We start from the raw sequence: 19,850 nt of genomic DNA on the forward strand, positions 1-19,850 counted from the left end.
GGCTGGGCCCTTCATGTGCCCACCTCCCAGGATTTTGGATCCTAGGCCTCTGGCAGAAAACCCTCAACTATCAACTTCTGCTTCAAGGGGGCAACCCCCATTCTGGACAATCTGAGATACCCCAGCTCTGCTCGCCGTCTTCAGAGATGGCCGGAGTGGGTCCCTGAATCACGGAAGGGGTTTCTGAACAGATCCCTCTGGCCTCCCCTCCAGCCAGGGTTTTAGAATAAATAGTGAGCAGGTGCCTCTTAGGACGTTCTTTCAGTGTGTTCAGTGTGGGTCCTGAAAACGAAACAAAGAAACTCATCCCCCCCGTCCCTGCACTGGGTCCTCAATGGAAGGGCTGGGAACATAAGCTTCAGGAGAGAGGAGGCCTTCTGTGTTTTGTTCTCTGCTACTGCCACAGCACCCAGAGCAGAGAATGCACACAGCTGGTGCTTAATAAGTGTGGAGTAAATAGAACACTGGCCATATCGATGTAAGTGCTGTCTGGTCGCAGGGGTGAGGTGAGGCCTTGTGACTGAGTGAGTCACTCGGACTTTCAGTCCCTCATTCTGGGACCAGCAGGCTGGTCAGGATTGGAAAAGGGAAGAACTGGGGAGCCCACATACTGCAGTCTAGATTTTCCACTGTTTTCCAGCCATGGGGCCTTGAGAAAATAGCATGACCTCTCTAGGCCTCAACTTTCCTGATCCGTGGAAGAGGCTGATTCAGGGGCACCCATGACAGTACTGATTGTTTGTTAGCTGTGCTCAGACAGTGGAGGGCATTCTTATGGACTTGTCACATCCAGGAGACGGAGTGATACTCACCGCTCACGGTGACCTGGGTGCCAGGTCCAGACTTAAACTCCACATCAGGGGTCCCTTTCTGGAACTTCACACAGTAGTAGGTACCGGCATCTGCTGGGGTGATGTTAGCGATGCGGATGGAAAAGTCCGTGTTGTTTCTCTTTGTGGCGTCTGCAACCTTTGTTACTCGAGGCGACTGGGGGGGGTGGTCTCCTCCTCTGAAGCTGAAGATTAACTCCCGGCCTGGCCCTGTCCCCTTGAACCACTCCACCTTCCCAAGGGGGTGCAGAGAGGTCACGGTGCAGTGCAGAGAGGCCGTCTGTCCGGCTGCCACAGACACCGACTTGTCCGGCTGGATCACCTGCAGCTCCGCCTCACCTGCCACACCTGGAGGGAACACAAAGCAGGTATTTCTCATCCTCGTGTGATCCTGTCTGTCTTCTCAAGTGTGTACCCACAACAGCTTTGCTGACTGAGTGAACCCGCGAGTGGGCCTTGAGCTCAGCATGCTGCATGGACACGGCATGTAACCCTCACGATGAGCCTGTAACACGGGACCCTATTACAGCTGAGGAAACAGAAAGGGGAGCCGGCTGGAGGTCCTGGGCCCTCCTCCAGAGGAGGCACAACGGAGCTGGGCTCCGAACCCACCAGGATGGAAGGGGCACGGTGTTCCTGACAGACGGCACGGCTGGGCAATGGCCTAGAGGTGGGGGGCAGCTCCACGGTGAGCTGAGAGTCTCTCCTGGGCCTGGCCGGGAAGCAGGCCGAGCGAGAAGCCACACTCAGCAGCTGGGGCTCACCAGGCGGTGGAGCAGTGAGGCTGGAGGACCTGGGTTTGAGTCCTGACTCCGGCCTTACTGCTCTGTGACACGGCCGTCACCGGGGCCAGCAAGGAGATCCAACAGTGCTCGCCAAGCTCCCTGTGGATGGGAGTCTGGCCTTAGCCTAGCGGGTGCCTTCAGGGTTCCTGAGCCTCAGTTTCCTCATCTGTCCAAGAGTTACTACGACCCCATCTCCATGCGTCTCTGCCCCACACAATGAGCCCCGGCCAGCGACAGTGTCAAAAAGGAGCATCTCGACTTAGGCGCCATCTGAGAGGGTCCGAAATCTGGCTCCCCTTCTATTCACACATGACCTGAGTTTATCCAGTGGTTTTGCGTCTCAGTTTCCAAATCTACAAGATGGGTGGGGCATCCCCTAGCCCTCCGCTCTGTTCGGAAAAAAAAACAGACGACACACAGAAGGGACTTAGCACCTCGCGGGGCACAGGGAGCTACTGTGCATCATTCCACGTCAGGTGAGTGAGTGAGGGTCTGTGGTGCGAAGTTCACTCCCAGCCTTGCTGATGTGCTTCCTGGTGGCCTGTGCTGGACGCTAGGGACACGCAGGGGCTGGATGCAGCTCAGGCCTCAAGGGCTCCTGGGCTGGGGAGCTAGAAGGCTTCCTAGGGCTCAGTGGAGGGGAGGGGCCTGAGTCATAAACTGGAGAGCAGGGTGCCTGGGTGGCTCAGTCAGTTAAGTCCCTGACTCTTGGTTTCAGCTTAGGTCCTTATCTCACGTTCTGGGAGTCTGAGCCCCGTGTTGGGCTCTGCACTAACTGTGGAGTCCGCTTGAGATTCCTCCTCTCTCTCTGCCCTCCCCTGCTCCCACTCTCTCTCTCTTTCGCAGTAAATAAACTTAAAGACCAGAGAGCAGTGGGGCACATGAAACAGGGACTCTGGGCAGAACACATGGTGGGGGGGTACACAGCCTGGAAGGTACCAGGCTGTGTGAAGTTGTAAGAAAAGTCACTGAGACACTCAGGTCACAGCCCGGGCCTGATTCTGAGCAAGGTGGGGGTGGGGGAGAGAGGACACATAATAAGCCCTTGGAGAAACAGAGAGATGGGGAGATGACGGGGGTGGGGGGCAGGGATACAGGCCAAGGGAGAGCTGGACAGGGACATGGACAGTGAGAGAGGGGCCAGAGTGGGGAAAAGAGAATAAGGAATGCAGACACGGAGTGGTGGCAGCCTGTGTAGGTGCTGACGGGCCATGTGTCTCCTCTGGGTCACTCGCTGACCTGCGGTGTGACCTTGCCCTGTCCTAGGCCACTTCTTTGCCTTGTACCCCAGAAAGGGTGCATCCAATGCTCTGAGCAGCCCCTTCCAGCTCTGGCTGGGCAGGAGAGAGACCTGGAGGTCTACCCACTCGCCGGCAGGGGCGGGGCGCCCAAAGCAGGGAAGCCCATGGACTCCAGGCTGCCCTCGCCTGCTAGTGAGCTCAGGGCCTCTGCACAGGCCTCTCAGCCCCCTGGGCCCGTTGTCCCAGCCCTGACTCCCAGCTTGGGGGTCACCTGGTTCTCCCGCAAGTGCCAGAGATTGAGAGGAGCAGCCGGTGGGTGGCCTGCCCCGCACTGCAGGGAGGAAACTAGAGCCCACAGAGGGCAGGGGCTCAGGGCGGAGCTGGCAGCCAGGTGCGTGATCAGCACTCAGAGAAGCCCCCCAGAGGCGGCCAGCAACCCGAGACATCCCAGGCAGGAGCAGCACGCGGCCAGGAACAACGCCAACGGGTCTGCATTCCAGCACGGGCCACTGGAGGAGCTGGAAATGCAGGCTGAGGGGACACACAGGTGTCCGGTTCCCCCCTTAGCCAGCTCAACCTGCCCTCCCTGGGCCCCTGGGCCATCATCCACAGGGTGGGGTACCCACGTCCACTCCCAGGGCGGTCACCAGGACTGGGGCCCTTCACGATAGGAGTGCGGCCTCGTAGGTGCCAGGTAAACTTTAGTTTCTGTTCTGATCATCATCACCGACATAACATTTACACACTTGATTGTGGGGTTCCCCACCCCCCAGTCAGGACTTCGCATCCATAAGGAACAACAACGCCCTGCCTGGAACAGTGTCGGGCACTACATGTCGAAGGAACACACTCGTCAAGGAAGGAGGGATGTCACTCGCTCACGTGTCGAACGGAGCCGTGGGCATAGCCCGGAGCCCGGGACCTCACCCCGCCGCGCAGAGTAGACGCCAGTTATTATTATCTTTATCAATAACACGGCGCGGGGCTGTGAGTCAGCAGCTGGGGAGGGGAGCGGCGCGAGCAGGAGACGGGCTGCAGCATCAGGCGCACAACGTGTTGGAGCAGGGCTATTCCTGGGGTGCAGCCGGAGGCCTGCAATCACACCCCGGGCAGGCGACAATAGAATCTGGAGTTGGGTAGGGCTGGGCCCCCCCCACCTTTTTTTTTTTTTCAGCTTCTCTTGAGCTCTCTACCAACTGCAGCCAGATTTAGGCAGCTTAATTAATTAGCTAGTGTTTATAAAGCGTTTGAAGAATTTTAAAAGTGCGACGTAAGTGCCAAATATTATTTTAATCTGTGTATATGTGTGTTTTTTTCCAGCAGAGAGGGTTTTTCTTGCTTGCTTGCTTTTCTTTTTCTCTGCAGGTTCTGTTCTGGGAACCGGGCTTGTTAAAAATCACCCCTGCGGTTCTGGGCCTGGGGGTCATGACGCTGGCATCGCGGACAAAACCATTCCTGGCTCTCTGTGGCCCTCCTGGCAGGGAGACGCCCCGTCCGGGGGCCTGAGCCGACTCGGGAAGAGGAGGGCGCTGAGCAGGCATGCTGGCACGCTGCTGGAGGAGGAGGAAACTGGAGCATCCTCTCGGGGAAGCAGTTAGGCAGGAGGCACCAGAGGTGTGAAAGCTGTTCGCCAGCCTTTGGGGGGCCTTTTCATGAGGACGTAACCCCAGACACGGTGCGGGGTTCCCACCTGACGAGCCTGAAAAGGTTGAGGAAAAACCCAAACGGCCAACGAGAGGAGATGGGTAAGTGGATTACAGCCTATCCCCTACATGGAGTTACGGGGAGGCATAAAAAGCCATCGCCACGGAAACTCAGGATTGGGTCATTTTTGCATGGCATAGTTTTAAATGGTATTGTGATGATGCAAATAAAATCGGTTTGTTGCAAAACATTTAGGGAAAAAGTATAAAAACACAATAATAATCTCATAGAATCCCGTCAAAGGGCACCGCAATATGAGTGAATAAAATAGTTAAAGTATGAGTAAATAAAATGATGTCATATCCTACACAGATAACTAAGAATATGAACGAACATTTTACTTCATTCACTCAAGTGTTCTTGTAAAAATGAACAATCAGAACTCGCCTAATGTCCAAGAGAAGGAGACCGATTGATCCCGTGATAGCGAATTCACACTATGACCAAGTAGAGACACCTGGCTGGCTCAGTCGGTGGAGAATGTGACTCTTGATTTCGGGGTCATGAGTTCGAGCCTCACTTAGGGTATAGAGATTATTTAAAAAAATAAAATATTTTTAAAAATGATGGTGTAGGGGCACCTAGATGGCTCAGTTAGTTAAGGGTCTGACTCTTGATTTCAGCTCAGGTCATGATCTCACGGTTGGTGAGATCAAGCGCTGCACCAGGCTCTGCACTGACAACATGGAGCCTGCTCGGGATCCTCTCTCTGTCTCTCTCTGCCCCTCCCCTGCCCATTCTCTCTCAAAATAAAAAAATTAATAACACATTCTTAAAAATGGCAGTGCAGAATTACAATTATCAATGCAAAAATATATTATGAGATCAGAGTCAGTTTCTAAGTGAGATCTCAGACTTCTAAGTTTTGAAACAAAGTATATATTAAAGGTATCAGTGGTTAATTCCGTAGTAGATTTACAAGGGACTTTGCTTTTATGTTTTCTGTGCGCATGACTTGGGCAATAAAAAGGTAGGAAAAACTATGCTTTCAGTAGGATGATGACTTTGTAAAATAAAATAAAACTACATTTAAATAAACATCAGCAAGGTACTATATACAAGGCTATAAAATGCAACTCTTTTTGGATCATGAATCTAAAACTGAAGGGCTTTTCCTTCTATTTTGGGTATTTTTTCAACTTTCCTAAACTAGATGCATATTAAATATTTACAGTAGTCTATTTTGTAATAGGAAAAATCTACACGTGTAATACATGTGTATTTGTCATGTTACATACACATTTATTGTTTAGGTGAACCTCTCTTCCAAGAACTTTGTTTTGCTCACTGCTACTTTCCCCCAGCTCCTGACAGTGCTTGGCACAGACTAGATGCTCAGTTAATATCTGCAGAGGGGCGCCTGGGTGGCTCAGTTGGTTAAGTGTCAGACTCTTGATTTCAGCTCAGGTCGTGATCTCACAGTCTGTGGGTTCGAGCCCCCGTGTCTGGCTTGGAATTCTTTCTCTCCCTCTCTCTCTGCCACTCGCCTGCTCATGCTCTCTCTCTCTCTTTCTCTCTCACTCTAAATAAATAAATAAATAAACATGAAAAATATCTACAGATAGTGACTGACCAATTGAATGTCTAGAGAGAAGGGTCTATAAGAAACTCCATGATGCTGAGGTGACTTATATCTGGGAAATGAGGCCAGGGACTGGCACATTTTCCTTTTCACTTTCTAGTCAACAATATATTGAGATCTGTTTCTTCAGTGAACATTTACTTCTTTTGGAAAAAAAAATAATGAAATAAAACCTGTAAATTTTCTAACCAAAGAAAGCAGTGGGTGCTAACGGCCCCGTGTTATTTATTGTAGGAGGGATGACAAGGGGGCTCACAGCACAGTGCTGGTCAGAGATGAATGGCTGGAGCCTCCTGTGTACCAGGCCCTGAGCTAAGGGCTGTGCAAAGTCCCTGGGCTCAGGAGTCCCCACACAAGTGGAGAAGATACACTTTAAGGAGATAACTCAAATGATTACATTTGGAATGAACCCCCGCCCTTCAGACAAGTGGCTCCGGGGGCCTGTCTAACCTCATCTCCCGCCCCCTCCCAGGGACCTGCTGCTCCGGCACCCCAGTCTGTCTCCCACAGATGTGTCTGGCCGGTGTGAGGGATGCCATAGGATGGGGGCGGAGGACTGATCGTCAAGCTCAGAAAAACAGATCTGATTTTTTTTTTTTTTACAACATTCATCTGTGGCTTTGGAGATTCCGAAAAGATGGAAACAAGGTTCATCGGAAGTGAAAAAATAAGAATGGATGCCTTCTAATGGAAAAAACAAATCCACGTAGAACTGAAACTTGCCGGGAGGGAAGTAGGGGGGGAGACACGGACCCCCGGGTGTGATTCCGCCCACAGCCTGCGTAGTCGGGGTGCGCGGGCGGAGCTGGGAGGCGCCTCGCCCAAGGACAGGCTTTGCCCAGACGGGTGCCCTGCTGCTCTCGTGGGGGCCCGCGCATCCCCTGGAAGCGGGTCTCCACAAACTCAAGGGGCCAAGGGGCCCAGGGGCCTGGGAGGCTACGGCGGGAGTGTGGCTCAGCGCCACCCCCGCTCTCCACTACGGCCCAAACAACACCGGGCCCCCAAGCAGGGCTACAGCTCAGCAAGCCCTTCCCTGGCTGTGAATCGTCACCCACCGGTCCTGGGGGCGGCTGCTGGTTCATGATGCCACACACACACACACACACACCCCTTGCCGGGTGCTGCCTTTGGGCGTCTTCTGGGTTACAATTTACAGGTTGTGTGTGAGAGCGTGCACGCAGGAGTGAAGGAGCACACGTGGAGCGTGCACGCACGTGCACGAGTGTGCCTGGTAACAGTGCTCCCATGTGTATGCATGTGTGGGCCTATGGGGCATGCACACAGTGAGCCTGTGCAGGGGATGATGCCCATGAGCAGGAGACTGTCACAGGAGGCTGTGGAGACGGGATGGGGGTGTGAGCCGAATCGCAGGCGGCCCGGTGCATGTGAGCGAGGCGGCAGCATGAGAGGGTGTGAGCAGATGTCGGGGAGGGGTGCGTGTGAACGTGTGTGCCGGCGGCGGGCACAGGACTGGGGCGTGTGCTCGTGTCTGTGCTGGGGGCGGGGGGGAGCCAAGCACACACGAGTGTAAATGTGAGCATGTGCAGGGGCAGAGTGCTGGGAGCAGGGACGACAGCGTGCGTGGGGATCGCTGTCCACCTGACACCTGTGTGTCCACGGGCCTGTTGTGCAGGTGCCTGGCCTGAGTTTCCACACACCAGGGGTGGGAGGGCCGCTCCCCTCACGTCTCCATCAGCTGCTGGCGGCCCAGGGTGCTGCCCTTGACCTGGCGCTTGATCCTGTACTGAGCACCTGCTTACTCCGCGATGGCCCGAGGTGGTGACGAGGCCAGGCTGGAACTCATGCCCTGGGGCAGAGAGCCAGGTGACAGCCCCCCTGGGGGCTGTGGGGAGGGAGGGCTGATCCACAGGGGGCCTTGGGGGGATGACTGTGGGCCCTGCCGTTAGGAGGAGAGCTCAGGGCTCCATTCATCTGTGCCCTCTCGAACCTCACTCAGCTGCCAGGCCCCGTCCGAGATGCTACAGGACACAAAGCTGAGGAACATGGGGCCCTGTCCATGTGGGGCAGAGTCCTGGACATGGGTGATGGCCACCCGTAGAGAGATAAGTGAGTGGAAAGGGGCTTGGGGACGGGGTCTCAGGAGAGGGGAGGGATGTGGGAAGGCCTGCTGGAGGCAAGGGCTCCTGAGCCAGGTTGTGAAATCTGATGGAGGCTGGGGAGAAGGGAAAGCATTCCAGATCCACAAGGACAAAGGCACAGACAGTGTGAAAGGGGTCTGCACAATCTGGGGACCTGGGTGGAGTCCATGGGACGTGCTCGTCGACCATGAGCAAGCTGGACAGGGCCAGCCTGGGACTGGGCTAACCCGGCACCTTAAAGGATGGCCTCAGTCGTCCGCTGGACAGCAGACCATCACTGGTGCAGTCTAGTGGCACTGCTGGGCAAAGCCATCGGGCAGACACCCTCCCCCACACCGCGGGGGACCCTACCAGCTGCACTGGAGCCGCCACACATGGGGGGCACGTGGCCTTCCAAATAAAACAAGGGTGCTCTCTCCTCCACCCCCACTCCAGGCACCTCTGAGCGCTGGGCACTGAGCCACGCCTTATGGGGAGAGGCTAGACCCCGGCAGCCCCTCCATGGGGCAGGGAAACTCCTGAGATGCCAACAGTCTGCAGCTTGGGCTCTGGGGCCAGAAGACCCGTATGTCCTGCCCACACAGGGGATGACTTGGCAAAGTCACTCTTCTCTAAGCCTCTGCTTTCTCCCCTGTAAATAAGGGGGTCCCACTGTCTCTCCCTGAAACGTCAGATGGTAGCGGTTGCACTATGACTGGACTGGGAACTGTCCCCTCCCGGCCATGTCCTTGCAGCCCACCTCCCAGCCGATCCCGCCAGCCCTACTGCCAAGATCTGGCCAGACCCTGTTCTCTTCGGGCCACCTTTCGGCACCACCTTCCCTTCCCTGGATGCAAACTGGCCTCCTTGGGTTGTACTGCTACAATGCATGCTCCCCTTGCAGCCAGAGGAGCCTTTAAAACCTAAGCCAGCCAACATCCCTCCTTTGCTCAAAGCCCTCCTACAGCCTTCACAGAATCCTTCTGGCGGCTGCCAGGGGCCTAAGCTGGCTCTCAATCATGCCAGATTCACCTCAGGGCCTTTGCACTTGCCATTGCTTCTGCCTGGTACTCACATCCCCTAGATATCTACACTCTGGCTCCTTTACCTCCATCAGGCTTACCTGAGGGGCCTTGCCTGGCCACTCTGTATGAAATGCTACTCCCTTCAGTGTCCCTTGGTCTGTTCTATTTTCCTACATATCACCCACCACCTGATGTATTACATAGGTATCTGTCAATTTCATTAGCACCATAGCCCTACCCTAGGCTCACTTCTAAGCTCTTTGAGAGCGGAGACTTCGTCTTGTTCCCTGCTGTATCCTCCGGGTTTATGCCAGTGCCTGGTATTTGCTGAATGCCTGTTCTGGCTTAGATTCTAACTCAGCCATGTACGAGACCCCAGGAATGTCTTAACCCCTCTGGACCTGTGGTTTCCCATCTGCAGAAGGGGGGTGATGATGATGATTATAATTAATAATAATAATAATAATATCAGGGTTGTTCTAGGATGAAACAGGCTAATGTGCAAAGAGCTCAGCACTGTGCCTGGCAGACAGGAAGCACTCTGTGTTGGGCAGCAATTACTGGGCAGTCAATATTTAAGGATGGAGAGGATGGTGGGTGATCACAGCTTGAAGCCTGAGAAGGGAAGGATTCTCTCCAGCCCAGACCAGCTCTGCCTCGACACATGCATGGGACTGCTCCCTGCTGCCCCTGTGAGCAGGCTGGGCGTACAGCTGACTAGGGGGCCCGGGGCGGGGAAGGCCACAGGTCTCAGGGAGTGTTTGCTGGGTGTAGAGGGGACAGGGAAGTGACGAAGCAATAGGCTTGCAGCGTGGCCCTGTTTGCAAAGCAGCAGGGAAAGGACTATCAGTGCACGTGCTCTAAACACTCTGTATTTACCGGGCCTGGGTGGACCGGCTGAGGCTGAGAGAGCACAGAGGGGCGCCACCCCACCATCCGCTATACTTGGTGCCTCGATGACCTAAGGACCCTCTTCCCACCTTCCCATTTGGCAGAGGGAGAAACTGAGTCCCCACGGTGGGGTCTGGAAAGGCTGAGAACCCAGGTGGCGTCCTTCCAACCATGGCCCCCATTCCTCCCGGCCGTGCCCTCACGGGTACAATGTGTGCGTGAGGTCAGACAACAAGAAGCCCTCACTACACTGTCAGGACAGCCCGGTGAGGTAGTTGTCCCCACCCGCTTCCTCCAGGTGAGGAAGCCGAACCCCTGAGAGGCAGGGAAGGGGCAGGGGCACGGCTCAAACAGACATCTGCTCCCAGAGTGTGCGTTCGATCGCTTCTCCCCGCCACGACGGGTCCCCTCCAGCTCAGGCTTCTGGAGTCTCAGGCTGCCAAGGACGCACACACATTTCCCCAGCTGAGATAAAGGCCCCCTTAAAAGCGACACGCATTTATTAAACGACATTTGCCAAGGTTTCGGCACACTCTGCTGCCGACAGCAGACAGTCCCTGGATGAGAGTTTTCCCCACGCTGACACTATTCACTGATGCCTTTTATAGCGCTCTTAGCAGCTCACAAAGCACTTTCCGCAGCTCTTGGTTCCCTTAACCCTCGACAGTCCCCAGGTGAGAGGGAACAGTGGCAGAGTTTCCATTTTGCAGGTGGAAAAACTGAGGCTCAGAACAGGGCAAGCCACTTGGCCCAGAGCACCTGCTTACCGAGTAAGTGGCACATGTTGGACTCGAACTTGGGCAGGTGCCCCAGAGCGGGCGCCCATTCTACCACCCACCTTGCTAGAGGGGGGCCTGAGGGGATCATCAAGGCAAAGGGCGAGAGGGGCATCTGGGCTGGTAGGAGGCTGCGGGAGACCAACCCGGGTGAGCCTCTGCTCCCCAGAAAGAGAAACTGAGGCTGACGAGGCAGCATAATGGGTCTCAAGTCGTCCTGCTGGTACAGGATGGAGCGGAGGCACCACCGGCTCTTTCCAGCCCCAAACCATGCCAGGATTGATGGCTGTGCTGCAGGAACGGTAATGGGACCGATGGCTGGAAAGCGTCAAGCACCGGCAGGACCGGGAGCACGCAAGGTTCCACCAGACCTCCACAGGAACTGCTCCCATTTCACAGACGACAAGACTGAAGCTCTGGGAGGTACGGCCGCGTGGCCAGGGGCCTGGGGCTGCCGCGCACTCGGGCTCCACCTGCATCCTCACCCCCTGACCCAGGCGGCCTCACGCGAGGAATGCCTCTTTGGAAGATGCCGACCCCAGGCTGGGCGCTCCAAATCACACGCGGCCGAGAGAGGGGAGGCACTCACTGCATCATGCTTGCTGGTTTGCCAGCTCATTCATCATGCTGTTTGCGCCAGAACAAGCAGTTTTGGATAGCCAGACTTGAAAGTACGAATTCTGGGGTCTCTTGGCCACCTCCCCCCACCCCAGCTGGCACAGGGGTGAGCTTCTTGATGTTTGAGGGTTCCCTAGGATGGCAAGACAGGCGGGGATTTATGGTGCGGTCACGGAGCAGACACAGAAGCGGGACTATGTGGTGGTGAGGGCACAGCTCTGCTTTCAGACCAGGGTTACAGCCTGTGTGACCTCATGGCTCTGAGCCTTCTCCCGAAAATAGGGACTGTAGTACCCACCTGTTTCCTCATTCAGCCATATGTGTTACCCCGCCTCCCGCTGCCAGCGCTGTGCTAAGGTCCTGGAGGCCCAGCATGAATAAGGGAGACACGGCCTCTACTCTCATGTAGCTTACGTCCTAGCGGGGGGAGACAAGGCTGAAATAATGACACAAGTAGAGAAATGGCCAGGAGGGCTTGGAAACAAATTTGTTGCCCTGATAGAGATTAAGAAGAGGGGGACCATTTTTAGAATGGGGTGGTTGGGAAAGGCATCTCTCAGGAGGCAAGATTGTAGCTGAAACCTGAAGGAAGCAAAACCAGAGAAGGTATTCCAGAAGGAGAGATATGCGTGTGCTAAGGCCCTGAGGCAGGAAAGAAGGCTGCTGTGGCTGAAGCCCACAGAGAGAAGAGAGTGTGGAATGAGTTGAGGTCACAAGACAGATGTGGCCTGGAAAATGCAATGCCCCATGGATCATGGTAAGAGTTTGATTTTATTCAAAGTTTGGGGCAGGAACAAAGGGCATTTGATTCATCTAGCTGCTCTGGGAGGGGGGGGGCAGGAGTGGAAGCAGGAAAGCACTGAGGGCCTGGACTCAAATCTTAGCTCTGCACTTACAAGCTGTGAGACCTTGAGCAAGTCACTGCACCTTTCTGAGTCTCAATTTCTTCATCTGTTCCATAAGTATAATAATAGTTCGTATCTCACAGAACTGTAGTGAGAATTCAATGAGGTGATGCATAGAATAATGATCCTATCACAGGGCCTGACATGTTCAATGTCAAGGTGGTCAATGAACCAGATCCCATTTGGTCTGGCCCTGACTTCTCCCAATTGCCACACTGCCTGTCTCCCTTCACTCCAGCTTCACTGGTCTCCTTGCTATCCCTGGAACATAGAAACTCATTCCAACCTCAGGGCCTTTGCACTTGCTCTTCCTTTTGTGCGGCATGCTCTCCTGATATTCTGATGGCTGCCCCCTCAGTCTTATTTGGGCTTCTGCTCCTCAGAGAAGCCTTCCCTCTGTCCCCACTCAACTTTCCGTTCCCTTGCCCTGCTTTACTTTCTTTAGAGCACCTGTCTCTACCCAATGCAGTATTGACATGGGTCTGTTTCTCTTCCTCACTAGGACATCAGCTCCATGGGAACAGGTGTTTTTGTTGTATTCCCAGCAACTCGAGCCACCCTGGTACATAGTAGATGCTCAAAAATATTTGTTGAATGAATATTTATAATTAAAAGGATTGTAACAAGAACAGCAAAGTAGTTAAGAGTAAACTAAGGCCAGGATCTGGCTTTAACTCTCGCTGGCTACGTGGCCTTGGGAGCCCAACTTGGCTTTGGGGGGCCTCAGTTTCCTTATCTGTAAAATGCGGATGAAGGACCCTAGGCTTTTTGGCGCGCCATGAGATGCACATCCAAGCAGTGATGGCTGAAATGACATCCGATGGCTGGCGTGTGACCTCCAGAACCCCCCCCCGCCCCCCACCCCCAGTAAAGTGAGGGGCACGTGAGACAGGAATGACAGATCAGTGCTGAAGCCAGGAGGCATCCCTCCTTCCCATTTCGGGCATGTTTGAAATTTCCCAAGTTAAAAAGCTAAGGACTCGAGGCTCCGCTCAGCCCTAGCATGCAGTGTGCTATTTCCTTCCACCGTGGGCTTCCATTTGTGGAGGACGCTGCCGGCTCTCAAGAGTGGTGGCAACAGAGACGGGCCTGGCACCGGCACCCGCCGCGCTGGCCGGCTCTCCAGCCTGAGGCTCACCGCTCACTCCTGGCTCCCGTCTCCCTCAGATCCCCTCTGATGGCTCCTGGCGCCAATCTGCGGCCATCTAACACCATGCGCCCCCAAATGGACGTGCCAGGAAATCTCACAGACACAAAGAGCCGATCTGTATGTGTCTGACTTCCACCTCGGCTGTTCTTCATCCTTCTGGACTGAGGGCCTGGCGAGGCACCTGGCCGGCTGGGAAAACCCATCCTGCCAAGGGCCCTGTCAGTAGACCTGCCCCAGAAACACCCTAGTTGACAGGAAAACGGTTTCAGCTGTGAAAACAGATGCTTCCGTCTCCGCTGTGGGACAGAAACCCATCTGGGAACACGCACCACCTCGGCCTCCTGGGAGGACACTCTAATTGCAAGAAACAGGAGAGGAGCACTGACAGGGCAGGGGGCCAGTGCCCCTGGGCCTCAGTCTCCCCCCTTGTCAGACAAGGCTGAGTGATATCTACTTAGCAGGTGGGCTCTGGGGGCGGGCTGCTCGGGGGTGCCATCCCAGCTCCGCCACCTACTGTGTGGCCTTGGTCAAGGTGCTCGACCTCTCTGAGCCCCGTTCCCCCTGGGTCGAATTGCCCTGATAACTGCACACGCGTCCCAGGCTGTCAGAACCGCTGGGATCACACACACCAAGTGCTGAGCCCAGTAAGTGGCTCAAGACAATGGCTTCCATTATTATTACTTTAGTATTTTTCCATGGAATTCGGGATCCTGTCAGATTTCTGGCTTTAACGATGGAAACTTCCAGCACAGCCCAGTTTTTAAAAAGCCTTGGCCTGGATCACAGGGCTCTTGGCGTCCCACCCAGGCCTTGCAGTGGATCTGCTGCGCGAGCCCACAAGTCCTTTGCTCTCTCTGGGCCGCAGAGCGAGGCGTTCAGTGAGGACTAACCACTTCCCCAGGCTTCCCCTGGCCATCTGGGTCTAGGAATGCACAATTCCAAACCCGTGGATCCGGACAGAGACACCTAGAGGCAGCCTGTGCCCACACAGCCTCAGTCCCAGGAAGTGACAATTAAATCACACTTGCCTGGGTTTCCACTCAAGTTGTCCATTCCCCACAAAAGCTGCAGCGAGAAGAAAAAAACCAACCCCAGACCGAACAGCATTCACCCCCCCAGGACAGCTTTTGTATTCTGTACCCACCATGTGCAAGAAGCTAGGTACTTTACGAAAGTTAGTCCTGCTTTTGTAGATGAGGAAATCCACGCAGAATAAGACAATGTTGGCTACGAGGCTGGCTACCACACTCTGAGCACAGCTTCAAGCATTAGACGTGCACGGACCCTTAACCCTTGAGACAGAGCTGTGGACATCATTTCTGTTTTGCGGATGTGGGAACGGAGCCACAGATGGCAGTAAATTATCCAGGACGTGGTAGAACTGGGATTCACACCCAGGACTCTGGCTCCAAGCCTGCGACTGAGCACCAGCCTCTGCTTGCCACGGATGCAGAACCACCGTGCCAAGCAAGTGTTAACCTTCGTATGCAGAAGGCGCTAAGACAAAGAGAAAGCAACAAGTAGCCTCTGTTAGGGACCAATAGAATCTGGGGAGGGGAGTTGAGGTTCAGAGAAGGAAGAGCTCCCTTGGATCATGAGGCCAGCACAGACTGAGGGGGGAATGGGTTTGGACATAGGAAGACCAGGGGGTACAGGGAAGGGCATCTCTGAGGGCGGGAACAGCGTGAGCAAAGGCGCGGCGATGAGCGAGTTTAGCTGAGGGCACGGATGTGTACAAAAGCGTTTCCCCAAACTGGGTGCGGCCGCATGCTAACGAGCGGTACACAAGCCAACCGCCTCGTGTTCATATGTTTGGGGAACGCTGGAGTAAACAGGGTCCAGCTTGGGATTCTACAACTCCTCAGGTCTTAGGCGCTAACGTGCTCGGGGGGCCAGGAAAGCTGCGGTCTGCAGGGACGGAGCGTGGTTCTCTTGCAGCCTCTCGGGGTCCGCGCTTCGGAACACATGTGGCTGAGAAATCAGGCCCCGTCAGGGAGGGAGCCCAGCACTGTCACACACTTCTTTTCTTTTAAACATTTTTTTTTTTTTTTTGGAGAAAACTTGGACCCACTCAACAGTTTTGAGGCGGGGAGTGACATGATCTGCATTGTGTTGACAGGCCTGAAATCTGAGCACATTTGAAGAAGAGGGAGGGGGTGGGGGAGAACCTTCCATCAGTCCAAGACTCTACAAATAAGAAAATAACCTGTCGCACGGAGCCATTGAAAGCAGCGAGCGAGCGTGTGTGGGCTCCGCGCACAACAGTTTTAGACTCCCTTCCTCTCACACACCCCCTCTCCATCTGCCACAAAGGGCACCAGGAAAATGCAAGGAGGAACACTCCAGCTTTAGGGGCTCCAGAGCGCGGCAGGCCAGATGGGGGGCTCTGGTGCAAGCCATGTCCCTCGTGTGAGCTGTCACTTGGGAAGGGCTGTCGCTGGGTGTTTCCATCCTCAGCGTGCCTTCCACAACCCGTGACTGAGTTCAGGACGTCTGGCCCTGAAGGAACCCTGCACAGACCTCCATCGAAGCCCAGAGGGGGCTCCTCTCCCTCCAGCCTGGCTAAGTCATCCTCCCCCCATGGAGTCAGTCAGCTGCTCCCCTCAGAGGCTAACCCAGCCAGGCTCCCTGCCGCTTACTCCTCAGGTCACTTCTCCAGTTTGGGACTTGATTTTCCTCATCTGCAAAATGGGGCTAGCGGCTGGCTTGGGCTTGGCTTTGCTGATTGGTAGGACGACGCAGACAGGCACTCAGCACACAGTGTGGATTATGGCTAACTTTCAAAGACGTGGGTTCTCCCTTCTCTCAAACAACGTGGCTCCAATCAGGACTTCAGAGGCGCTGAGTGACGATGGGTACAGGAATGAGTCACACCAGAGGTCCCCAGGAAATTGGTAAAGGAATCATTAATGGCCAGAAAGTACCCAGAGAACACCATGGCTTTGAAGAAACTTCCAACAGCCTGAGCCCACTGGGGCCAGAGTGCCTGCCACCCCCCTTCTCTTCTCTTGAAAGAGGAAGTGGGATTAACCTCACCATTTAGGAAAGTACACGGGGGACACCAGGATGTCCCCTCTGCCGAGGGGTCAGAAAGTCACCAGAGGGCCCAGCTGTCCCCCAACACCTGAACCCCAACTTGGCCCGGCCTTCTCCAGGCCAGCGTGAGGAGCGAATGGGAGCTCCCCCAGGTCGGCGGGGAGGGGACCCAGAGGTCCCATGACCTTCGGGGGGGCCAGGGCAGGGAGCCTGAAGGTTCTGTGCCAGGGACTGCTGTGAAGTCAGGCTGCCTGGCTGTCCCGGAGCCCCTTGCCCTGCTCTCAGTCTCCAAATCTCCCCCCCGCCCTTGAGGCTGTTTTAGGAAACAAGCCTCACGTTGGCTCCAAGAACATAGGTTGGTGACTTCACCGGCGTCTTTTCAGAATTTCCCTTTGGCAGCCCTTGCGCTAAAAGCAATCTTCAGAAACTTCTCCTGCCTTCCCCAATCCAGATAATTCACATGACTAGCCCCCTGCAAACAGTGATCATGTGGAGTCCCAGCAATCATGTGACACCTCACAGGCTGACAGTGCTGCCTGAGACACTAGTAGTCATTCAATCTAACACTGCCTTCCTATGCCTGACGTTTGAGTTTCTCACTCGAACAAATCTATTTTCTTGGAACATTGGACAACTGCCTCCTTCCTACCTTCTTGCCCTTCTGTCCTGCCTCTCTTCTGCTTTGTCATAAATTCCATGCTGGGAGAAGGCGAGGGAGGGGCCCGGGGCCCCATCCTTCAGGCAGACCAGGTGACTCGGTGCCAGGCCCCAGAGTGTGACCAGGAGCCTGTAGGCCAGAGAGCGAAGGACGCTGGGAGGCTTCCATGTTCCCCACTTCCCCAACGCCCTCAGCTAAGAAATTTATCCTTACCTCCTAAGATTTATTTATTTCAAAGTTAATCTTGGCCCCTCGGCTGCTCCCACTTTTTCAGGCTATTGATGCTGAATGGATTGGAACTGAAGTTTTATGGCCTAATCTTTACCATTTTATAGATTGTTTTTATAGGCAAAAAGGGGAGATTTGCTCACAAAAAGGGTGCTGTTGTTGGCAGCCAGTGCCCCGGGAAAGGCAGGCTGCCCATCCGAACACTTGTTAATCAGCATCACCGGTCCTTTGCCAGAAAGGGAACCACAGGGTCCCAGTTGAAGAAGGGTCTGGAAGAGACATTTAGAAATTCACTTGGGCCCAGTCCCCCATTTCAGGAAAATGAAGCACTTGCAAGAGACACTTGGGCATTTCCAGGCCAGGCCAGGCCAGGAAGGACGTGGGGCAGGAACTCGGACTTGTGCAGGGTGTAAATGGCTGGCTCTGACAGGAAGGAGCAGATCGGAGATGCCACTCACCAGACAGACATGAAATGTATCCGTGCTTCCTTCCGCCCAGCCAGGACCCAAATGTAATGCCCGGAGTGGGGTGCGGGGATGCCTATGTGGATTCCTGGGGTTTTGGGGAAACTGCAGGGCAGAGAGAAGCTGCTGTCCACCCCCACTTCTCCCTCCACCCACTCTTTCTAGTTCTCCCTTCCTCACTGCTATCAGATGGTTACCAGTCTCTAGGCAAATGCAAAAGGCGGGTGGTGGTGGGGGGAGGTGGGTACTGAGCTCATCTTTACCTCCCTCCTCCAGGAGGCTGGTGCAGACCCCTCTGCCTACAACACAGCTTCTAGGAGCCAAAAAAACAAGACCCCCATTCTTCTCCCCAACCCCAACTCCTTTAGAGCCGTTATTCTGTTCCCTGTGCCCTCCCAGGAGACCGGGGTTTTGCAAAACCCCTTTAAGAAGCAGGACTCCTGAATGGTGACCTCACCCCTTGGCGAACACACACGATAGCCTTCAGAGCCCGCCTGCTGGAGACAGCCAGGTGTTTGATGTAGGCCAACAAAAAGACATGCTCAGAGCCACAGGTAACAGCCCCGCAGAGCACCTGAACTGCAGGGAGCTGCCTGGAAGCCTGGGGAAGGCAGGAGGAAGTCGGGGAAGGGGGGGGGGAGGCGAGAGGACAGCAAGAGGCTTTGGCAAACACAAGGACAATCTCCGAGCGTTCACATCAGGATCTGTTGATCACAGCGGCTCACCCCAGAGTTACTGAGGCCTCCCTTCCTCTGGCTCTCCCATACACACACCAACACTGTGTTACTCTGCGCACCAGAGGGAGAGCTCACTCTTCCCTAATTGCAACAGCCTGTTTCTGTTCCATCCCAGGCATTACCTGGGGGACCTCTCTCCCCTGCGACCCCGGCCCTCTTCTCTCAGACCCTCAAGTCAAACTGTGGAAAGCCTAAGTCCAGGGAAAGAGATTCTAGAGAAGCCAGGGGGCACTTAGCTCTGAGAGCTGCCTACGGCCTGCCACCCCCATCAGATTGGGCAGGGGCCGGGTGAACCAACTCATCTGGGTATGTCCCACTGCCCAGCATAACGCCGGCACAGAGTCTAGGGAAAGTGGGTTCTATCCCTGGCTGTGTGACCTTGGGCAAGTGGCTGGCCCTCTCTGGGCCTCAGTTTCTGCATCTGTAACCCTGCTTACAGATAGGTCTCCCCTGACTACCGCTGGACATGAGCCCAGAGGCTCCCGGTGTTGCTGAGGCAGGCCTGGGCCCGCAGTTTGTGGGCGGCAGCGGCGGGGGGCAAGAGGCTTACCTGTCCAGACGCAGGACACGGCGAGCAGCAGGCAGAGCAGCGGCCCGAGGCGGCCGGGGGCCGGGCCGGCGGGCTCCATGGGCCGCGGCTGCGGAGCGAGGAGGGAGAGCGGCCGTGAGTGCGCGCTCGGGCGGGCGCAGGCTGGAGCGGGGAAATGACTAAGGCTCCCCCCTCTTCTCCCCCCCATCTCCCCTCCCGGCCGGGCTTCCCCCCCGCTCCCCGGAACAGGCGCCTGGAGCGGCTTAGGAGCCGCCGTCGCCGCCGCGATTTTCGGAGAAGCCCCCCTCCCCCCGAGAGATCGAGAGACGGAGAGGGGGAGAGACCCCAAGCGCGCGAGAAATAAAGCCAGGGACGGCCAGGGAGAGGCGGCAGGAGAGAGAAACAGACCCGAGGGAGCCAGGCGGAGAGCCAGAGACGCTGGGAGGCGAGAGAGGGGGAGCGGGGAAGAGGGGAGAGAGAGAGAAAGAGAGAGAGAAAGGGAGAGAGCGAGCGGGAGAGGAGTGTGCGAGGCGGCGCGCAGATCGCGGCCGCCAGCGCGGGAGAGAGGAGAGGACCGCGCGCGCAGGGGCGAGGGGCAGCCCGCCGGGCCCCG

The 19,850-nt window shown here is 55.5% G+C and overlaps 1 protein-coding gene across 3 annotated transcripts in view; it reads right to left on the minus strand.

The window, feature by feature from the left end:
• SIRPA (signal regulatory protein alpha) overlaps nucleotides 1–19,850 on the minus strand; it is a 37,695-nt gene that overhangs the window by 17,560 nt on the left and 285 nt on the right. For 2 of the 3 annotated variants that reach the window (XM_029916712.1, XM_029916711.1), the window contains exons 2-3: nucleotides 19,259–19,346; nucleotides 813–1,178 (exon numbers count right to left, since the gene is read on the minus strand). In XM_029916712.1, coding sequence (XP_029772572.1) covers nucleotides 813–1,178; nucleotides 19,259–19,337 — 445 coding nt within the window. In that variant the 5' untranslated portion in view covers nucleotides 19,338–19,346. Of the gene's footprint in view, nucleotides 1–812; nucleotides 1,179–19,258; nucleotides 19,415–19,850 lie in introns of those variants that run through there. The other variant, XM_029916710.1, reaches the window with a different exon arrangement.

This window comes from Suricata suricatta, chromosome 12, assembly GCF_006229205.1.
Source record: "Suricata suricatta isolate VVHF042 chromosome 12, meerkat_22Aug2017_6uvM2_HiC, whole genome shotgun sequence".
Lineage (NCBI taxonomy): Eukaryota > Metazoa > Chordata > Mammalia > Carnivora > Herpestidae > Suricata > Suricata suricatta.